Source organism: Suricata suricatta, chromosome X (assembly GCF_006229205.1).
Source record: "Suricata suricatta isolate VVHF042 chromosome X, meerkat_22Aug2017_6uvM2_HiC, whole genome shotgun sequence".
Classification (NCBI taxonomy): domain Eukaryota; kingdom Metazoa; phylum Chordata; class Mammalia; order Carnivora; family Herpestidae; genus Suricata; species Suricata suricatta.
Genome location: NC_043717.1, coordinates 50,782,253 through 50,801,527, shown reverse-complemented (window position 1 = coordinate 50,801,527; position 19,275 = coordinate 50,782,253). Strand labels below are relative to the sequence as shown.

At 36.3% G+C, this 19,275-nt stretch overlaps 1 protein-coding gene across 6 annotated transcripts in view; it reads right to left on the bottom strand.

The window, feature by feature from the left end:
• EDA (ectodysplasin A) overlaps positions 1–19,275 on the bottom strand; it is a 477,575-nt gene that overhangs the window by 153,690 nt on the left and 304,610 nt on the right. For all 6 annotated transcript variants that reach the window (XM_029930026.1, XM_029930028.1, XM_029930030.1 and 3 more), the window contains exon 2: positions 14,588–14,693. In XM_029930026.1, coding sequence (XP_029785886.1) covers positions 14,588–14,693 — 106 coding nt within the window. The remainder of the gene's footprint in view (positions 1–14,587; positions 14,694–19,275) is intronic.

The following is a 19,275-nucleotide window of genomic DNA, read 5'->3' as shown; positions in this document are numbered from 1 at the left end:
TTAAAGCAGCAAGATAAAAGTAATGAGCAACTTACAAGAAAAAACCCAAAAGACTAGCAGGAGATTTTTCAACAGAAACTTTCTGAGTCAGAAGGGAGTGGCATGATTTATTCTAAGTTTTGAATGGGAAAAATCTGCAGCCAAGAATACTCTATGCAACAAAGCTATAATTCAGAATAGAAGGAGAAATAGTTTCTGAGACAAACAAACTAAGAGTTCATGACCACTAAACAGGCCCTGCAAGAAATATTAAAGGGGAATCTTTGAGTGAGAAGGAGAGACCAAAGGTGAGAACATGAAGGTAGGGAACACAAAAGCAGTAAAATGAATATTTTGGTAAAAATCAATCAAGGAATGTAAACACAAAAAGGATATAAAATATAATAACATATACCTAAAATGTGCTGATGATAAGAGAAAAAAATGGGTTCAAACATAAACGACCATCAACTTAACATAGACTGATATATGCAGAGGAGGTTATATAAAAACCTAATGGAAACCATATATCAAAACCCACCAGGGGCACCTGGCTGGCTCAGTCGGTTAAGCATCCAACTTTGCTCAGGTCATGATCTCACGGTTCGTGAGTTCAAGCCCCATGTCAGGCTCTGTGCTTACAGCTCAGAGCCTGGAGCTTGCTTCAGATTCTGTGTCTCCCTCTCTCTCTCTGGCCCTCCCCTGCTCATGCTCTCTCTCTCTCTATTACAAAAATAAATTAAGCATTTAAAAAATTAATAAAAAAACAAACAAAACAAAAACCACTAATAAACATGCAAAGAAGAGAAAGAAATCCAAACATTTCACTAAATAAAATCAGTAAAACATGAAAGAGAAAAATACAAAAAAGGATCAGAGAAAAATCTCCCCAAAATACAGAACAAGTAATAAAATGATAATAAATACTTATCTATCAATAATTACTTTGAATGTAAATGGACTAAATGCTCTAATCAAAAGACAGAGGGTTCAGAATGGCTAAAAAAACAAGACTCATTTGTATTCTGCCTACAAGAAATTCATTTACGATCAACAGACACCTGCAGAGTGAAATGCAGAGATGGAGAAATATCTATCATGCGAATGGATGTCAAAAGAAAGCTAGAGTAGAAAAACTTATAACGGACAAACTGACTTTAAAACAAACACTGTAACAAGAGAGAAAGAAGGGAATTATATAATAATAAAGGGGACAATCCAACAAGAAGATATAGTAATTGTAAATATTTATTTACCGAACATATGAGCACTCAAAAATATAAAATAATAACAAACATAAAGGAACTCATTGATAACCATACATTAAGAGTAGGGTGTGGGAAGCAGCAGCAAGGAGCCAGTAAGGAGAGTGTGATCGAGCAAAGCTCTCGTGCCCTTACAACCCTTGAGGCTGATCCAGTTCCTCAGAGGTTAATTCACTTGAGTTAAGATGTTATTGCACCAATGTCCTTCAAGTTTCTTGAGTTGAGATGTTATTGTACAAATGACCTTCACACTTTGGCACTCTTATAATAACAATAAGAAGAGGGTGTAAAGTTCCCAGGAATATGGCACAACAATAATCGTGAAAACAGAAGAAGTTTTGTCTAGAAAAAAACCTTCTCTTAGCTGTGGGTGATTGTATAAAACTACTTGCATGTGAGAAATAAAGTGGCAATATGGGCATCACTCATGTTGTCCCTCCCGTTCCCATCCTTTGATTCTCTTTTCTTTTCCACATTCCCTTATCCTCGCGTCCCTGCTTCTGTGCGCCTATGTGCGCACTACAGTAGGGGACATTAACATCTCAATTACATCAATGAACAGATAATCTAAAGAGAAAATCAATAAGGAAACAATGGCTTTGAATAACAAACTGCACCAGATGACTTGACAAATATATTCAGAACATTCCATCCTAAAACAGCACGATATACATTCTTTTCAAGTGCACATGGAATATTCTTCAGAACAGATCACACAGTAGGCCAGAGAACAAGACTCAACAAATTCAAGAACAATGAAGTCATACCATGCACCTTTTCTGGCCAAAACACTATGAAACTAGAAGTCAACCCCCCCCCCCCACACATACACACACACATCTGGAAAGACCACAAATATATGGTGCTATACAACATGGTACTAAACAAAGCATGGATCAACCACAAATCAAAGAAGAAATAAAAAATACATGAAAACAAATGAATATAAAAAGAAAACATCCCCAAACACTTGGAATGCACCAAAAGTGGTTTTAAGAGGGAAACTGATAGCAATACAGACCAATCTCAAGGAACAAGAAAAAGCTCAAATAGACAACTTAATCTCACACCTAAAGGAGCTATAAAAAAATCAATATACCTAATGTAAAACCAACAGAATGAAAAATAATAAAGTTTAGAGAAGAAATAAGTGATATAGAAACTAAGAAATAGTAGAACAGATCTATGAAACCAGGAGCTGGTTCAATGAAAAGATCAACATGATAAACCTCTACTGAGACTTATCAAAAAGAAAAGAAAAAGGACCCAAATGTATAAAGTTACAAAGGAGAAAGGAAAAATAACAAACAATGCATGGAAATACAAACAATTATAAGAGAATACTATGAAACACTATATTGGACAACTTGAGAGAAATGGATAAATTCCTAGAAACATATAAACTACCAAAACTGAAACAGGAAGATATAATGGAAAACGTGAACAAACTAATAACCAACATGAAAATTGAGTCATTAAAAACAAAATAAAACAAAACAAAATAAAAAAGCTCCCAACAAACAAATGTCCGTGATCAGATGGCTTCACGGGCAAATTCTACTAAACACGTGAAGGAGAATTAATACCTATGCCTCTCTAACTATTACAGAAACTAGAAAAGAAAGGAAAACTCCCAAATTCATTCTATGAGGCAAGCATTATCCTGATACCAAAACCAAAGAAAGACACCACTAAAAAGAGAACTACAAGTCAATATCTCTGATGAATAGAGATGCAAAAATTCTCAGCAAAACACTAGAAACTGCATCCAACAATACATTAAAAAAAAAAATTCTCCACAATCAAGTGGGATTTTTTTCCCCCAGTTTGCATGGGTAATTCAATATTTCTGAATCAATCAACTTGATTGATAAATAAAAGATATAAATAAGAGAAATAACCATGATTATTTCAATAGACAACAGAAAAAGAATTTGGCAAAATTACAACATCCCTTAATGAGAAAAACCCTCAAAAAAGTAGCTTTAGAGGGAACATAGCTAAACATAATAAAGGCTGTAAATGAAAAACCCACAGCTAACATAATCCTTAATGAAGAAAAACTGAGAGCTTTACCCCTAAGCTCAGAAAAAAGACAAGGATTTATGCTCTCACCACCGTTAGTGAACATACTACTGGAAGTTCTAGCCATAGCAATCAGACAACAAGAAGTAACAACAGGCATCCCAATTCGCAAGGAAAAAATAAAATTTTCACTATTGCAGATGATATGATACTCAACATAAAATCCTGAAAGATTTCACCAAAAAACTGCTAGAACTGATAAACTCAGTAATTCATAGGATACAAAATCAATGTACAGAATTCTGTTGTACTACTATACACCAATAATGAAGCAGGAGAAAAAGAAATCAAGTAATCAGTCACATTTACTTTTGCACCAAAAACCTTAGTATAACCTAGGAATAAACTTAACCAAAGAGGTAAAAGATCTGTTCTCTAAAAACCATCAAACACTGATGAAAGAAATTGAAGATGACACAAAGAAATGGAAAGACACTCCATGCTCATGGATTAGAAGAAGAAATATTGTTAAAATGTTTATGGCACCCAAGGCAATCTACACATTGAATGCAATCCCTATGAAAATACCAACAGTATTTTTCACAAAACTAGAAAAAAAAATCCTAAAATTTTCATAGGACCATAAAAAACCCTTAAGAGCCAAAGCAATCTCGAAAAAGAAAAGCAAAACTGGAGTTACCACAATTTCGGAGTTCAAGTTATATTACAGAACTGTAGTACTCAAAACAGTATGGTACCGGCACAAAAATAGACACATAGATCAATGGAACAGAAAAAAACAACCCATAAATAAACCTACACCAAATGGTCAATTAAATTTTGACAAAGTAAGAAAGAATATTCAATGGGAAAAAGAATATCTCTTTAACAAATGGTGTTGGGAAAACTGGACAGCAACATGCAAAAGAATGAAACTTGAACACTTTCTTACAGCATACACAAAAATAAACTCAAAATTGAGTAAAGACCTAAATGTGAGACCTAAGTGAAAACATTAAAATCCTTGAAGACAACACAGGCATTGGTCGTAGCAACTTTTTTCTACGTATGTCTCCTGAGGAAGTGTAATAAAAACAAAAACAATCTATTGGGACTGCATCAAAATAGAAAGCTTCTGTACAGTGAAGGAAACAATCAACAAAAACTAAGAGGCAATGTATGGAATGGGAGAAAGAATTTGCAAATGAAATATCTGATAAAGGGTTAATATCCAAAATATATGGAGAACTTATTCAAATCAAAATCCCCAAAATGAATAATGCAAAAAAAATGGGCAGAATACATGAATAGAATTTTTTTCAGAGAAAATATCCAGATGACCAAAAGGCAGTTGTTCAACATCATTGATCATCAGGGAAATTCAAATCAAAATTATGAGATATTACCTCTTATGTGTCTAAATAGCTAAAATCAACAACACAATAAACAGCAGGTGTGGAGGGGATGTGGAGAAAGGAGAACTCTCTTGCACTATTGGTGGGATTGCAAACTTGTGCAAACACTCTGGAAAACAGTATGAAGTCTCCTCAAAAAAGTTAAAAATAGAATGACCCTATGATCCACAAATCCTACTACTAGGTATTTATCAAAGAATATGAAAATGCTAATTCAAAAAGATACATGTACCCCAATGTTTATAGCAGCATCATCTACAATAGCCAAATTATGGAAACATGCCAAGTGTCCAGCAACTGATGAATGGATAAAGAAGATGTAGCATATATATACATATATATATATATACACACACACACACGTACACATATATGTATATATATGTGTGTATATATATACATACAATGGAATATACTCAGCCATAAAAAGAATAAAATCTTGCTATCTGCAAGGACATGGATGAAGATTGAGCTTAGAATGTTAAGTGAAATAAATCAGTTAGAGAAAGACAAATATTATATGACTTCACTCATATGTTGAATTTAAGAAACAAGACAAAGGAGCAAAGGGAACAAAGAGAGAGAGAGAGGCAGATCAAGAAACACATTCTTAACTATGGAGAACAAACTGATGGTAACCATAAAGGAGGTGGGCAGATAGGGTAAATAGTTGATGGGAATTAAGGAGTGCACGTGTTGTTATGAGCATCAGGTGATGTATATAAGTGCTAATCATTATATTGTACACATTAAACTAATATTAGGCTGTATGTTAACTGAAATTTAAATAACATCTTAAAAAAGGTAAGTGTACTTCTAATCCCCTTTATCTGTTTCATCCATCTCCCACCTCCCCTCTGCCAAGTATCAGTTTGTTCTCTATATTTAAATGTCTGTTTTTTTGTCTCTTTTTACTTTGTAAGAGTTGTTTTGTTTCTTAAATTCCATATATGAGTTAAATCATGTGGTATTTATCTTTCTCTAACTTGTTTTGTTTAGCGATATACCCTCTAGATCCATCCATGTTGTTACAATGACAACATGCATATATTTCATTTTTTCACCAAATAATATTCCATCATATATGGAATGATATATATTGGATATATTGCATGCAAATAGCTTTTCCCATTCAGTGTGTTGCTTTTTTATTTTAATGATGGTTTCTCTTCACTATGCAAAACCTTTTTATTTTGGCATAGTCCCAATATTTTAACTTAGCTTTTGTTTCCCTTGTCAGAGGAGACATATCTAGAAAATGTTTCTATAGTTGATGTAAAAGAAATTACTTCCTATGTGTTCTTCTAGGAATATTATAATTTCAGGTCTCATATTTAGATCTTTAATCCATTTTTCTTTTATTCGTGTATGGTGTAAGAAAGTGTTCCAGTTTCATTGTTTTGCATATAGCTGTCCAGTTTCCCTAACACCATTTATTGAAGAAATTGCCTTTCTTCCATGGTATATTCTTCCCTCTTCTCTGTAGATTAATAGACCACAAAAGTTTGAGTTTCTTTCTGGCCACTCTATTCTGTCATTGATCTATGTGTCCATTTTTGTGCCAGTACCATACTGTTTTGATTACTATAGCTATGTAGTGTATCTTGAAATCTGGGATTGTGATACTTCCAGCTTTGTTTTTCTTCCTCAAGAGTTTCTCAGCTATTTGAAGTCTCTTGTTATTCCATACAAATTTTAGGATTATTTGTTCTAGTTCCATGAAAAATGTTATTTTGATAGTGATTGCATTGAACCTCTAGATTATTTTGGGCAGTATGGGTATTTTAATAATTTTGTTTCATCCAGTCCATGAGTATGGAATATATTTCCATTTGATTGTATTATCTTCAATTTTTTTAAACCAATGTTTCATAGTTTTTGGAGTAAGGTTTTCACCTCCTTGGTTAAGTTTATTCTTAGGTACTTCATTATTTTTGGTCCAACTATAAATGGCAATGTCTTCTTAATTACTCTGTCTACTTTATCATTGTTCATGTATAGAAATGCAACAGATTTCTATATGTTGATTTTGTATCTTGCAATTTTACTGAATTCATTTATCAGTTTTAGTAGGATTTGGTGAAGTCTTTCAGGTTCTCTCTATATATTATCATGTATTCTGCAAATAGCAAAAGTTTTACTTCTTTGCCAACTTAGATGCCATTTTTTCCTGTTTATTGTCAGATTGCTATAGATAGAACTTCAGTACTATGTTGAAAAATGGTGAGAGTGGACATCCTTGTCTTGTTCCTGATCTTAGAGGAAAAGCTCTCAGTTTTTCCACTTTTAGTATGATGTTAGCTGTGGGTTCTTTATATATGGCCTTTATCATGTTAAGGTATGTTTCCTCCAAACCTACTTTGTAGAGATTTTTTTAAACCATGAATAGATGTTGTACTTTGTGAAACACTTTTTCTGCATCAATTTTGATTTTTAACTTTTCTGTTGCTAATGTGATATATCACATTGATTGGTTTATGAAATATTGAACCACACTTGCATCATTGGAGTAAATCCCACTTTGATTGTAGTGAATGAGTTTTTGGATGTGTTGTTGTATTTGGTTTGTTAATATATTGTTGAAGATTTTTGTGTCTGTATTCAGTAGAGTATTGGCCTGTAGTTTTTGTTGTTGCTGTTGTTGTTGTTTTTGGTAGTGTTTTTTTTTTCTGGTTTGAGTATCAGGATAATGCTGCCTTCATATGATTAATTTGGAAGCTTCCCCTTCTCTTGTATTTTTGGGAATAGTTTGAGAAGTATACATACTAATTGTTCTTTAAATATTTGGCAGAATTTACCTGTGAAGCCCTTTGGTCCTGGCCTTTTGTTTGTTGGGAGTTGTTTGTTTGTTTGTTTGTGTTTTTACTGACTCAATTTCATTGCTAGATATTGGTTACTCAAATTTTGTAACTCTTCCTGTTTCAGTTTTTGAAGGTTATATGTTTCTGGGAATTTATCCATTTCTACTAGGTTGTTCAATTTGTTGGCATATAATTTTTCTATAATATTCTTAGAGTTCTTTGTATTTTTCTAGTTCTGGTTGTTATTTGTCCTTCATTTCTGATTTTATTTATTTAAGTCATTTCTCTCTCTCTCTCTTTTTTCTTTTATTTATTTTTTTCTTTTATAGTTTGTCAAGTTGGTTTCCATATAACACCCAGTGCTTATCCCCACAAGTCCCCTGTTCCATGCCCATAACCCCCTTCCTTTTTTCCCCTCACCCATCAGCCCTCAGTTTGTTCTCAGTATTCAAGAGTCTCTCATGGTTTGCCTCCCTCCCTCTCCCCAACTATATTTTCCCCTTCCCCTTCCCCATGGTCCTCTGTTAAGTTTCTCTGGTTAGACTTATGAGTGAAAACATATGGTATGTGTCCTTCTCTGCCTGACTTACTTCACTTACCATGACACCCTCGAGGTCCATCCATATTGCTATGAATGGCCAGATTTCATTCTTTCTCATTGCCATGTAGTATTCCATTGTATACATAAACCACATTTTCTTGATCCATTCATCAGGTGATGGACATTTAGGCTCTTTCCATGATTTGGCTATTGTTGAAAGTGCCATTATGAACAGTGGGGTACATGTGCTCCTATGCATCACAATTTCTGTATCCCTTGGGTACATCCGTAGCAGTGCGATTGCTGAGTCATAGCGGAGTTCTACTGTTAATTTTTTGAGGAGCCTCCACACTGTTTTCCAGAGTGTCTGCACCAGTTTACATTCCCACCAACAGTGTAGGAGGGTACCCGTTTCTCCACATCCTCACCAACCTCTATAGTCTCCTGATTTGTTCATTTTAGCTACTCTGACTGGCGTGAGGTGGTATCTCAGTGTGGTACTGATTTGTATTTCCCTAATGATGAATGACGCTGAGCATCATTTCATGTGCCTGTTGGCCATCTGGATGTCCTCTTTGGGGAAGTGTCTTTTCATATCTTCTTCCCATTTCTTCACTGGATTATTCATTTTTTGGATGTGGAGTTTGGTGAGTTTCTTATAGATTCTGGATGCTAGCCCTTTATCCATATGTCATTTGCAACTATCTTTTCCCATTCCAGTGGTTGCCTATCAGTTTTATTGATTGTTTCCTTGGCCATGCAGAAGATTTTTATCTTGATGAGGCCCCAATAGTTCATTTTTGCTCTTGAGTCCCTTGCCTTTGGGGATGTGTCAAGTAGGAAGTTGCTGTGGTGAGGTGAAGGAGGTTGTTTCCTGCTTTCTCCTCTAGGGTTTTGATGGTTTCCTGTCTCACATTCAGGTCCTACAGCCATTTTGAGTTTATTTTTGTGTATGATGTAAGAAAGTTGTCTACTTTCATTCTTTTGCATGTTGCTGTTCAGTTCTCCTAGCATTATCTGCTAAAGAGGCTTGTCTTTTTTGTTTTAGAGAGAGATGGGGAGGGGCAGAGGGAAAGGGAGAAAGAGAATCTTAAGCAGGCTCCATGCCCAATGCAGAGCCTAATGTGGGGCTCAATCTCATAACTGTTAGATCATGACCTGAGCCAAAATCAAGAGTTGGACACCTAACTGACTGAGCCACCCAGGTGCCACCTTCACTCTCTCTTTGATGAGTCTAACTAAAGGTTTATCAATTCTGTTGATCTTTTCAGATAATGAGTTCCTAGTTTCAATGATCTCTTGTATTGGTTTTTCTGTCTCTATTTAATTTATTTCTGCTCTTGTCTTTATTACTTCCTTCCTTCTACTGACTTTGGATTTAATTGTTTTTATTTTTCTAGCTCCATTAGGTATAAGGTTAAGTTGTTTATTTGAGATTTTTCTTGATTCTTGATGTAGGCCTGTATTCCTATAATCTTTCCTCTTAGCATAGCTTTTGTGCATCCCAAAGATTTTGGATAATTGTATTTTCATTTTCATCTGCCTTTATGGATCTTTTTAATTTCCTCCTTGATTTCTTGGTTGACTTACTCATTGTTCACAAGTATGTTATTTAACCTCCATGTATTTGTGTTCTTCCTAGATTTTTTTGTGATTGATTTGAATTTCATAGTGTTGCAGTCAGAAGAGATGCATGGTCTGACTTTGAACTTTGTAAACTTATTGAGTCTTGTTTTGTGGCCTAACATGTGACCTTTTCTGGAAAATATTTGATATGCACTTGAAAAGAATGTGTATTCTACTGTTTAGGTTGGGGTGTTCTACTAGGTCCATCTTTTTCTGTGTGTCATTGAAAGCCATTTTTTCCTTGTTAATTTTCTGATTGGGTGATCTATACAATGATGTAAGTTGGGTGTTAGTGTCTCATATTATTATTGTATTATTGTCAGTTTGTGTATACATCTGTTAACATTGCTTTTTGTATTTAGGAAGTCCCATATTGGATGCATAAATATTTACAGTTGTTATATCCTTTTGTTCGATTGTTCTCTTTATCATTATATAATATCCTTCTTTGTCTCTTGTTACAATCTTTGTCTTTAAGTCTGTTTTGTCTGATAGAAGTATTGGTATCTGAGTTTCTTTTTTGCTTCCATTTGCATGACAAATTTTTTCCATCCTTCTACTTTCAGTCTGCCTGAGTCTTTAGATCTAAAGTGAGTCTCTTGCAGGCAGCATTGCATTTTTTTTTTATCCATTCAGTCACCCTATGTCATTTGATTACAGCACTTAGACCATTTACATTCAAGGTAATTATTAATAGGTATATACTTATTGCCATTTTTTTACTAGTTTTATGTGGAGTTTTTAAAGTTATTTTCTGTTCTTTTTCTCTTGCTCTCTTCCTTTGTGGTTTGAAGGCTTTATTTGGTGATATGCTTGGGTTCCTTTATTTATTTTTTGTATCTATTATAGGTTTTTGATTTGTGCATGCCAGTAGATTAATATATAACATCTTATGTATATAGCAATCTATATTAAGGTCATAGTCACTTAAGATTAAACCCATTCTAAATCTCCTGTTCCATTATCTTCACCTAACTGAATTTTTGATTCTGTCTCTGCAACCTTTTACCCTGCATTTCCTCTGTTTTTTCCTGTCTCAGAAATGGCAATTCTACTAATCTAGTACCTTAAGTCCAAAACTGTGGGGTCATCCTTGGCTCTTCTTTTCCATACCATTTTTCTAATCAATCTGATAATTCTGTCAGCTATTCCTTTCAAATCTATCCAACATCTGACCAATTTCTCACCACTCACATTGTCCCCACCCTGGACTAAACCAACATCATCTCTTGCCTGAATTATTGGTATATTCCCCTAACAGGTCTTCCTGCTTCTGCTCTTTCTCCCTGCGTCTATTTTCTTATATATTTATTTTTTATTAAGGTATTTATTTTTTTTAAAACATCACAAAGAAGATTTTTTATTTGTTCAGTATAGTTAACATACAATGTTATCTTTCTCTCAGTTGTACAATAGAGTGATTCCAAAAGTCTATACATCACCCTGAGTTCATCATGGCAAGTGTCCTCCTTAATCCCCATCAGTTATTTCACCCATTCCTCCCACCTGCCTCCCCTCTGCTATCACTTTGTTTTCTATAGTCTATTTCTTGGGCTGTCTCTCTTTCTCCTTTGCTCATTTTTTTCTTAAATTTCACATGAGTGAAATCATATGGTATTTATCTTTCTCTGTCTTATTTCACTTAGCATTATAAACTTTAGCTCCATCTATGTCATTTCAAATGTCAAATTTCATTCTTTTTACGGCTGAATAATATTCTATTATGTATACACACACACGCACATACCAGATATTTTTTAAACATTCATCAATTGATGCACACTTGGGCAGCTGACATATCTTGGCTGTTGTGAATAATGCTACCACAAACAAGGCTGTATGTATCCCTTTGAATTAGTGTTCTTGTATTCTTTGGGTAAATACCCAGTAGTGAGATTATTGGATCATTGGGTAGTTCTATTTTTAACTTTTTGAGGAACCTCCATACTGTTTTCCACAATGGCTACACTGGTTTGCATTTCTAACAGTCCTTGCAGCCATTTTCAATAAAATAGACAGAGAGAGTCTGTTGAAACAGAAGTCAGATCTTGTAAATCCTTTGTTCAAAATCCTCCGATTGTTCCCTATGTCACACAGTGTAAAAGTCAGAGTCTTTACCTTGTCTGACAAGGGCCTATGTTTGACTTTGCTAATTGATCTCATCTCCTTCCTTCTCTTTCTTACTCACTCTGTTCCCAGCCACACTGATCTTTATAGAAAATACCAGGAGATTTTCTGCTTCAGAGCATTTTTCTATACTATTTCTTCTCTCCTTTTCCTCCTCAAAATATTATATGCAGGGCCCACACCTTCATTTCATTCAAGTTTCTTCTCAAATATTCTCTTATGAGAAGGATCTTCCCCAATCACTTTACAGCATACACCATCGCCTTCTCTCCCTTTTGCCCTGCTATATTCCTCTCCACAAAACTCATTACCAACAATGTTGTTTATTGTCCACCTTTTTACAGTGTAAGTTAAACACTTTGAGGGAAATAAGAAATATGAATTAAGGGTTTACTATGGGTGGACAGGGGTGGCTCACTCGGTTGAGCGTCTGACTTCAGCTCAGGTCATGTTCTTCCAGTTCATAATTTTGAGCCCAGTGTCGGGCTTGGTGCTGACAGCTCAGAGCCTGGAGTCTGCTTCGGATTCTGTGACTCCATCTCTCTCTGCACCTCCCTGCTTTCATATCTCTCTCTCTCTCTCTCTCTCTCTCTCTCTCTCTCTCTCTCTCTCTCTCTCTCTCTCAAAAACAAATAAACATTAAAGAAAATTTTTAAAATACAGGGTCTACTATGTACGAAGTCCTTTTCTAACCCATGAGGATACAAAAATGAACGAAACAGACAATACCACTAACCTTTTGGCATTTCCATTCTAGAATTATATAAGGTGCTATATTTTCTCAGTAAATATTTGATAAATGCATTGAATATATATATCACTCACTCAATAGAGTAATAGGAATGGTTGAAAAGTAAAGGATGTTTGGATTGGCTCCTTATTCTTTAAGTAATTGGACCCCCCCCCCAAAGAAATGGTTCTGTAGCTTCCCAGGTAAAAGGCTAGAAATCTATTCAATCCCAGGACCTCTAGACATTCTATACTCCTAACTCTAAGGGCTCTTGGATTCCTCCTAGGTATACTTTTTAAAGTATCTGATATTGTATGAGAAATTTGGCATCAACACAAAGTGACTGGAATCTAGTGACCATCAGACCAGGAGGAAATGAGATAAGGAGTGATAAAAATTAATAATAGAAGTTTCAGCCTTGTTCATAGAGGGAAAATACTTTGTATCAAAACAGAATAAACACTGTAAATAACATCAGTAGCAGAGATGCTGGTAGCTAGATCCAGATAAAGTGGTTGGGGGAAAAGGAGGAAGTAGCCTTCTTTAAGAAAAAACTTAGGAGGCCAGATGAAGAGGTAGACTTTAGAATCTATTAGACTTCCCACTTGGAGAAGGGAAGAACATGCCCACTGCATAAGATCATAAGGTGATATTGCTCTTGCCACCTGTTTCTTCTCTTTCTTAGCAACCAGGGCATATGAAAGATTTGGTGGTTCTAGAAGTAGCCTGAGGAGAAGAGCTGAAGATAGAGACACCTACATGCATTGAAGGGGTGAGATGATTAGAAGAGGAAAGGGACAATAATTCTCAATTGTCAGCTTCCACATAGCCTTCTGAAGACTTCCAGGAAACTGGCTGTAAGCAGTATGTGAGTAATGGGTGCCTTTTACTTCATGGACTGCATTTCCCAGACTTGAACTTAGTCATCAACTATATGTAAAGTGTCTGCTCTCAAGAATGGTCTCATTGTTCCAGTTTTCCATTTGCAGACTCAATAATGCTGCCACCTCCAGAGACTAGACTGTCATGCTTATCTTATTTTTCTGACTCTCCTGTTTAATTACAGAGTCCTTGTGCTGAGTCCTTTTCAGACTTTATTTAGTTCTACTTCTTGTTCCTACTGACAAATTCTTGGTTCCATTTCTTCAGTAGTTCATGCCTTCTGGAATTGCTTCCATCATTGGCCCTTACTCACACTGACAAATGTCAGCTTAAAAATCTCATTTTCATCTTTATATAGTCATATTGTTTTGTAACACCCCCCTTCCCCACAAGTATATATCTTTGGCAGATGTAGCCAGATACATGCTGTCTTTAAATCCAGATGGTTGTGCAGCAGTCCAGAGCTCTGCATTCTACAAATTCCTGTGCCAAAGAGGTGCATTCTGTTATTTGACAGAGTGATGTTGAAACAGAGCAATTCAAAGACCCTGCCCAGGACCTAGTGCAATATTTTGCTGTGCTCCACAAAATGTACTGCCAGTTAACTCAAATCTGTTTCACCCTCAGTAAGAAGGGTTTTAATGGCACGTAATAACCTAGCTGAAGGGGAAATCAATATCATCAACTTACATTAAAACACAAATAATTTCCAGACACTAGGCTAGAGTCTCGAGTTATGCGAAGAGAATGAACCCCTGCCTTCAAGGAGTTTACAGATGAGTTCTAAAAGCTCTAGTTCATTTTTGAGTATGGTAGCTGATATAAACATTGACCTAATGACCACTGTAATTAACATCATGTAAGTGCCACCGTGATACTCTGTCAATTCCAAAAATAGGATTGAATACTGGCCATAGCAGATATGGGGTGTATTTATATCTTGAGAGATATAAATGCTACCATGGCTCTCAGATATACTGTGAAAGGACTGAAAATATCTGGGATTGGAAGAAAGAGGATCCTTGTATAATCAGCTTTATGTCAAGCTTCATAGATTAGGCTGGAAAAAAATCGCCCGTGACTGTTGGTCTATAGACAATATATGCGATAGTAAAGCACACTTGAGAAGGTAGTTCTCAGAAAGGCACCTCTCATTTATCATAAGATGCGATAATAGATCACCCAAATAGACTTACCATCTGCTCCTTCACTGCTTTTGCTTCTTTTATTACGGCGAACATGCCTACTTTCCTCTTCAGAGTATGATCTTTCTTCAGGGAAGAAGAAATTCAGAAGGGCCATCTACCAAAAAAAAAAAAAAAAAAAGTAAATGAGTCAAAGGTTGACTCTAGTCAACCATAGCCAACATGAAAAACTGGCTTTCTGTAGACAGTCTACCTTCACCTTAAATTCACTGCGTCTACAGCCTGAGTCCATCTTCTTTTCCACTGTATAAATCCTTTTACTTGTGATGCATTATGCCAATCATTCCAACCATGAAATTTTGGTTAATCTCTGAATCTGTATCCCCTCTCATCTGCTACAAATATCTAGTAAATGATCCTTCAAGTCCCACGTCTCCACATAGTTCTGAGGTTTATAGAGCCCAATCACAAATTTCCAACTTCCTTCACATACTATATTGATGTCTGCTCAGAATTAGACTTAAGTTTGCTCCTCCCTCTTGAACGTCAATATTATACATCCATAACTTCTCCACATTCCTATTTGTGCTGGACTTTTGTTTTTTCCCAGAACGCTGTGCCTCTAATTATAATCGGATATTCTGAGTTTTGTCCACGTTCTTCTGGGATTTAGCCAGGACAAAGCACACAATTAGTCTTTCCCTTTCCAAGACTCTTAAAGGACTCCTACAGTACTCGCGGTCTATAAAACTCATTTTGGTACTTATTCTCTACTGCCTTATGATGATCTCTCATAATAATACAATGTTTCATACATGAATAGGCCTGGTTACACTAATGATAATCATAGCTTAAATATATACTTATTTAAGTCAGTCATAATCTTACAACATGAGTACTTCTTAGTGGTTAAAAAAATGTGCTTGAGGTAAACTGTGGACAGAGTAATAGGTTTAAGAGTGATTCTAATCCAGATTCTGACATTTATAGTTGTGTAACCTTGGACAACTTACTTAAACTTTAATTTTCTCATCTGTAAATAGGGATAATAATAGTACTTTGTTAATAATGTAGTTGTAGGGTTAGTAAAGTACCCAGCACTTAATATATATTCAATAAATGCTAGCTATTACTATAATAAAAATTAATATTCAAAATATACTGATTAGTTTGTGAGTTGAAAAAGATATAAATCTGCATTTTCACCCGAGTGTCAGTTCAAAGAATTCCAAAATCCTCATATCTGCTGCATCTCTGATTAACTGGAAAAAGAATGGGTAGGACTTAAAAGAGACCTAACATTCTATACAAACTTTTTTCAAAATCCTGTGATACACGTTGACATAGAACACCCAACAGCCTTACCATACATGGTGAGTTCCTTGAAGAATATATTCACATATTAAATATAAAATTAATAAGTAAATGTATAGATAACTCCCAACTTGCCAGAGGGTTGTATTTAAAAAACATTTAGGTTGACTTATAAGAAATTGCCTTTTTTTTGTAATCAAAATGCTTGAATATCAGCAATTTCCACAGTTCAACTGAGCAGTACTTTTAAAACACTTGACTGGAATTTAAAATGGATTTTACCAGAGGAGGGGCAAGAAGGCGGAGTAGTAGGGAGTTCCGTACTTCCGCCTGCATCTCTTAAAAAAAGAAAAGCTGAAGCCAAAGGACTCTGAACCTCAAGACTCTGGGAGGAAGAGACAGAGTCCACTAAGAAGAAAGTCTCATAGGAATGTGATTGTGAACTGGGGAAGATAAAAATGGGCTGGGACACGGAGGCATGGATGGGAGGGAGCCCATTCTGCGGAGAGACAAAGGGAAGAGAGAGAGCAGCTGGGAAAGTGTAGAACTGTACCTGGAGAAGAGAAAAACCTCAGCCTGGGATGGAGAGGGATCCTATCATCCCATATCTAACTGCAGGGCTTTTGGAGAGAGATCCCATCTCTAACTGTGGAGCCTTCTCTGGGCTGGGTAGGGACGCAGTCGGTATCAGGAGGAACAAGTCCCCTGCACAGTCCCCTGTTCGGAAGGGCCCTGGGTCCCAAAAGATCCCTCTGGGATAGATGGTACACAAGGGATGGAGTTGGCATCAGGAGGAACCAGTCCCCTGCTCAGTCCCCTGCTTGGGCCCCTGCTAGGAAGTGCCCTGGTTTGTGGGATTACATTTCAGGTGGTATCATTCATGCACAAAGAGTAAGACCCTGAAATGCTGCTGTGTGTGGGACATAGAACATGGCCCACTTTAGCTACGCCCGCAGCACAGTGAGATGAGACCCAAAGTAGTGCTTTGGAACACCTGATTCAAGAAGAGACTGGGGGTTCGCAATTTCTCTCCCTACAACCACCAAGCCTGGGCCTCATGGAGCAGTCCTAGGGACCTACAGTGGAAGTGAGAACCACCTAATCAAACCACGCCAATTTGCGCTGGGTAGCTGCTTTCTTACAGGAGACATGCTGCGGAAATAGAGGGCCCCTCTCCCAAGACCAGCATTGATGCATTGCCGAGATTAACTCTACATCAATTCTTGCTATTCAGATACATTCTCCCTTATCTCATTCTTATCTCTTCCCTCCACTGGATGGGGTATTCTGGTTACAGGTTTGCTAAAACAGGCATAATTAATCCATTCTCTTGTTGCATGTTCTACACCTCCATCATTACCTTCCTTTCTCTCTCTATGAAATAATTAGACTACATAGTTTCTCTGGGTAACATTATCTTTTATTTTTCTCCTCACCTCCTGCTGTATTCTCCTTTTTCTATCTCCAAATTAAGCCTTTTAGTCTCTCTGCCTGGTCAATGTTAAGTTTCTCTTTCTCCCCACCCCTGTCATTTCTCTCTTTGTACATGCTCTTCCATCACAACTACCTGCACGCTGCTTCTTATTGTAGCTGGGATTTCTGGTACGTTGCTTTTACATTGCCCTTTGTCTTTTGTTGTTTTTGTTCTCTGGTTTCTTTTGTTTTTTTAAGTTTGCTTTCTTCTTTGATTTGTTTCTGTGTGTGCATGTTTATGTTCCCTGTTTGTTTGTCTGTCTGTACTCCTTTACAGGGCTACGTCAAGAAACAAACCAAAGCACACATGGTGGAGAGTCCCAAATATAACTATGAGAAGGGAAATAAAATAACCAAAGGCACAAGAAGAGAGACCATGGGACACCATTAAAAGAACACTTCCTGAATGGACAGGCGATGGACGGTCTATGAACCTCCTTCATATAGCAGAACTCACAGGTGCAGGGTGCATAACAAACTTTTAAAATTTACAAGAGACAGAGAGGTAGCCAAAATGATGAATCGGAAAAATTCCCCTCTAAAGAAATTCCAGGAAGAAATCACAGCTACAGAATTGCTCAAAACAGATATAAGCAACATAATGGAGCAAGAATTTAGAACAATTGTCATAAAATTAATTGCTGGGCTTGAAAAGGGCATGGAAGACATCGAGAAACTATTGTTACAAAGATTATGGGCCTTAAAAATAGTCGTGATGAATTAAAAATGCTATAAAGTAAGTGCATAATACAATGGAGGTGGCCACTACACAGATTCAAGAGGCAGAGAGGAGAATAGGTGAATTAAAAGACACAGTTATAGAAAAAGAGGAAGCCAAGAAAAAGAGACATAAACTGATCCAGGTACATGAAAGGAGATTTTGAGAACTGAATAATAAAAACAAACAGAACAATATCCATATCATAGGAATTCCAGAAGAATAGACAGAAAGGTGCTGAAGAGGTACTTGAACAAATTATAGCTGAGAACTTCCCCAATCTGGGGAAGGAAACAGACATTGAAATCCAAGAGGCAGAGAGGACCCCCCTCAGACATAACTAGAATCAATCTTCTGCATGATATATCATAGTGAAACTGACCAAATATAAGGATAAAGAGAGAATTCTGAAAGTAGCTAGGGATAAAAAGGCCCTAACATAAAAAGGGAAACCTATCAGAGTGGTTATAGACCTATCTACTGACACTTAGTAGGCCATAAAAGAATGCCAGGAAATCCTCAATGTGATGAACAGAAAAAAATATGCAGCCAAGAATCCTTTAGTTAGCAAGCCTGTCATTAAGATTAGAAGGAGAGATAAAGGCTTTCCCAAACAAACAAAAATTGAAGAAATCCGTCACCACTAAACCAGTCCTACAAGAAATTGTAAAGGGCACTCTATGAGGGAATTGTTTTAAGGAACACAAGGTAACAGAGAAACCAATATAAGCATGACTCCTATAGAAAACACAATGAATCTAAACCCATATTTTGTAATAATAATGGTGAATGTAAATGGACTAAATGCTCCTAAATGCTCCAATCAAAAGACACAGGGTAGCAGAATGGATAAAAAAGAATAAGATCCATCTATTTGCTGTCTACAAGAGACTCACTTTAGACCTGAGGACACCTTCAGATTGAAAGGGAATGGAGAAATATCTATCATGACACTGGAAGTCAAAAGAAAGTTGGAGAGCCATACTTATATCGGACAAACTGGACTTTATTTTTTTTTTATTTTTTTATTTTTTAGTATCAACATGTAGATCATTTTATTCAAGCATTCCTAAGTCACACTCAGATTTGGTTTTTTTTCTCCATAATATTTTATTGTCAAATTGTTTTCCATACAACACCCAGTGCTCTTCCCCTTAAGTGCCCTCCACCATCACCACCACCTCTTTTCCCCCCTCCGCCTTCCTCCTCAACCCTCAGTTCATTCTCAGCATTC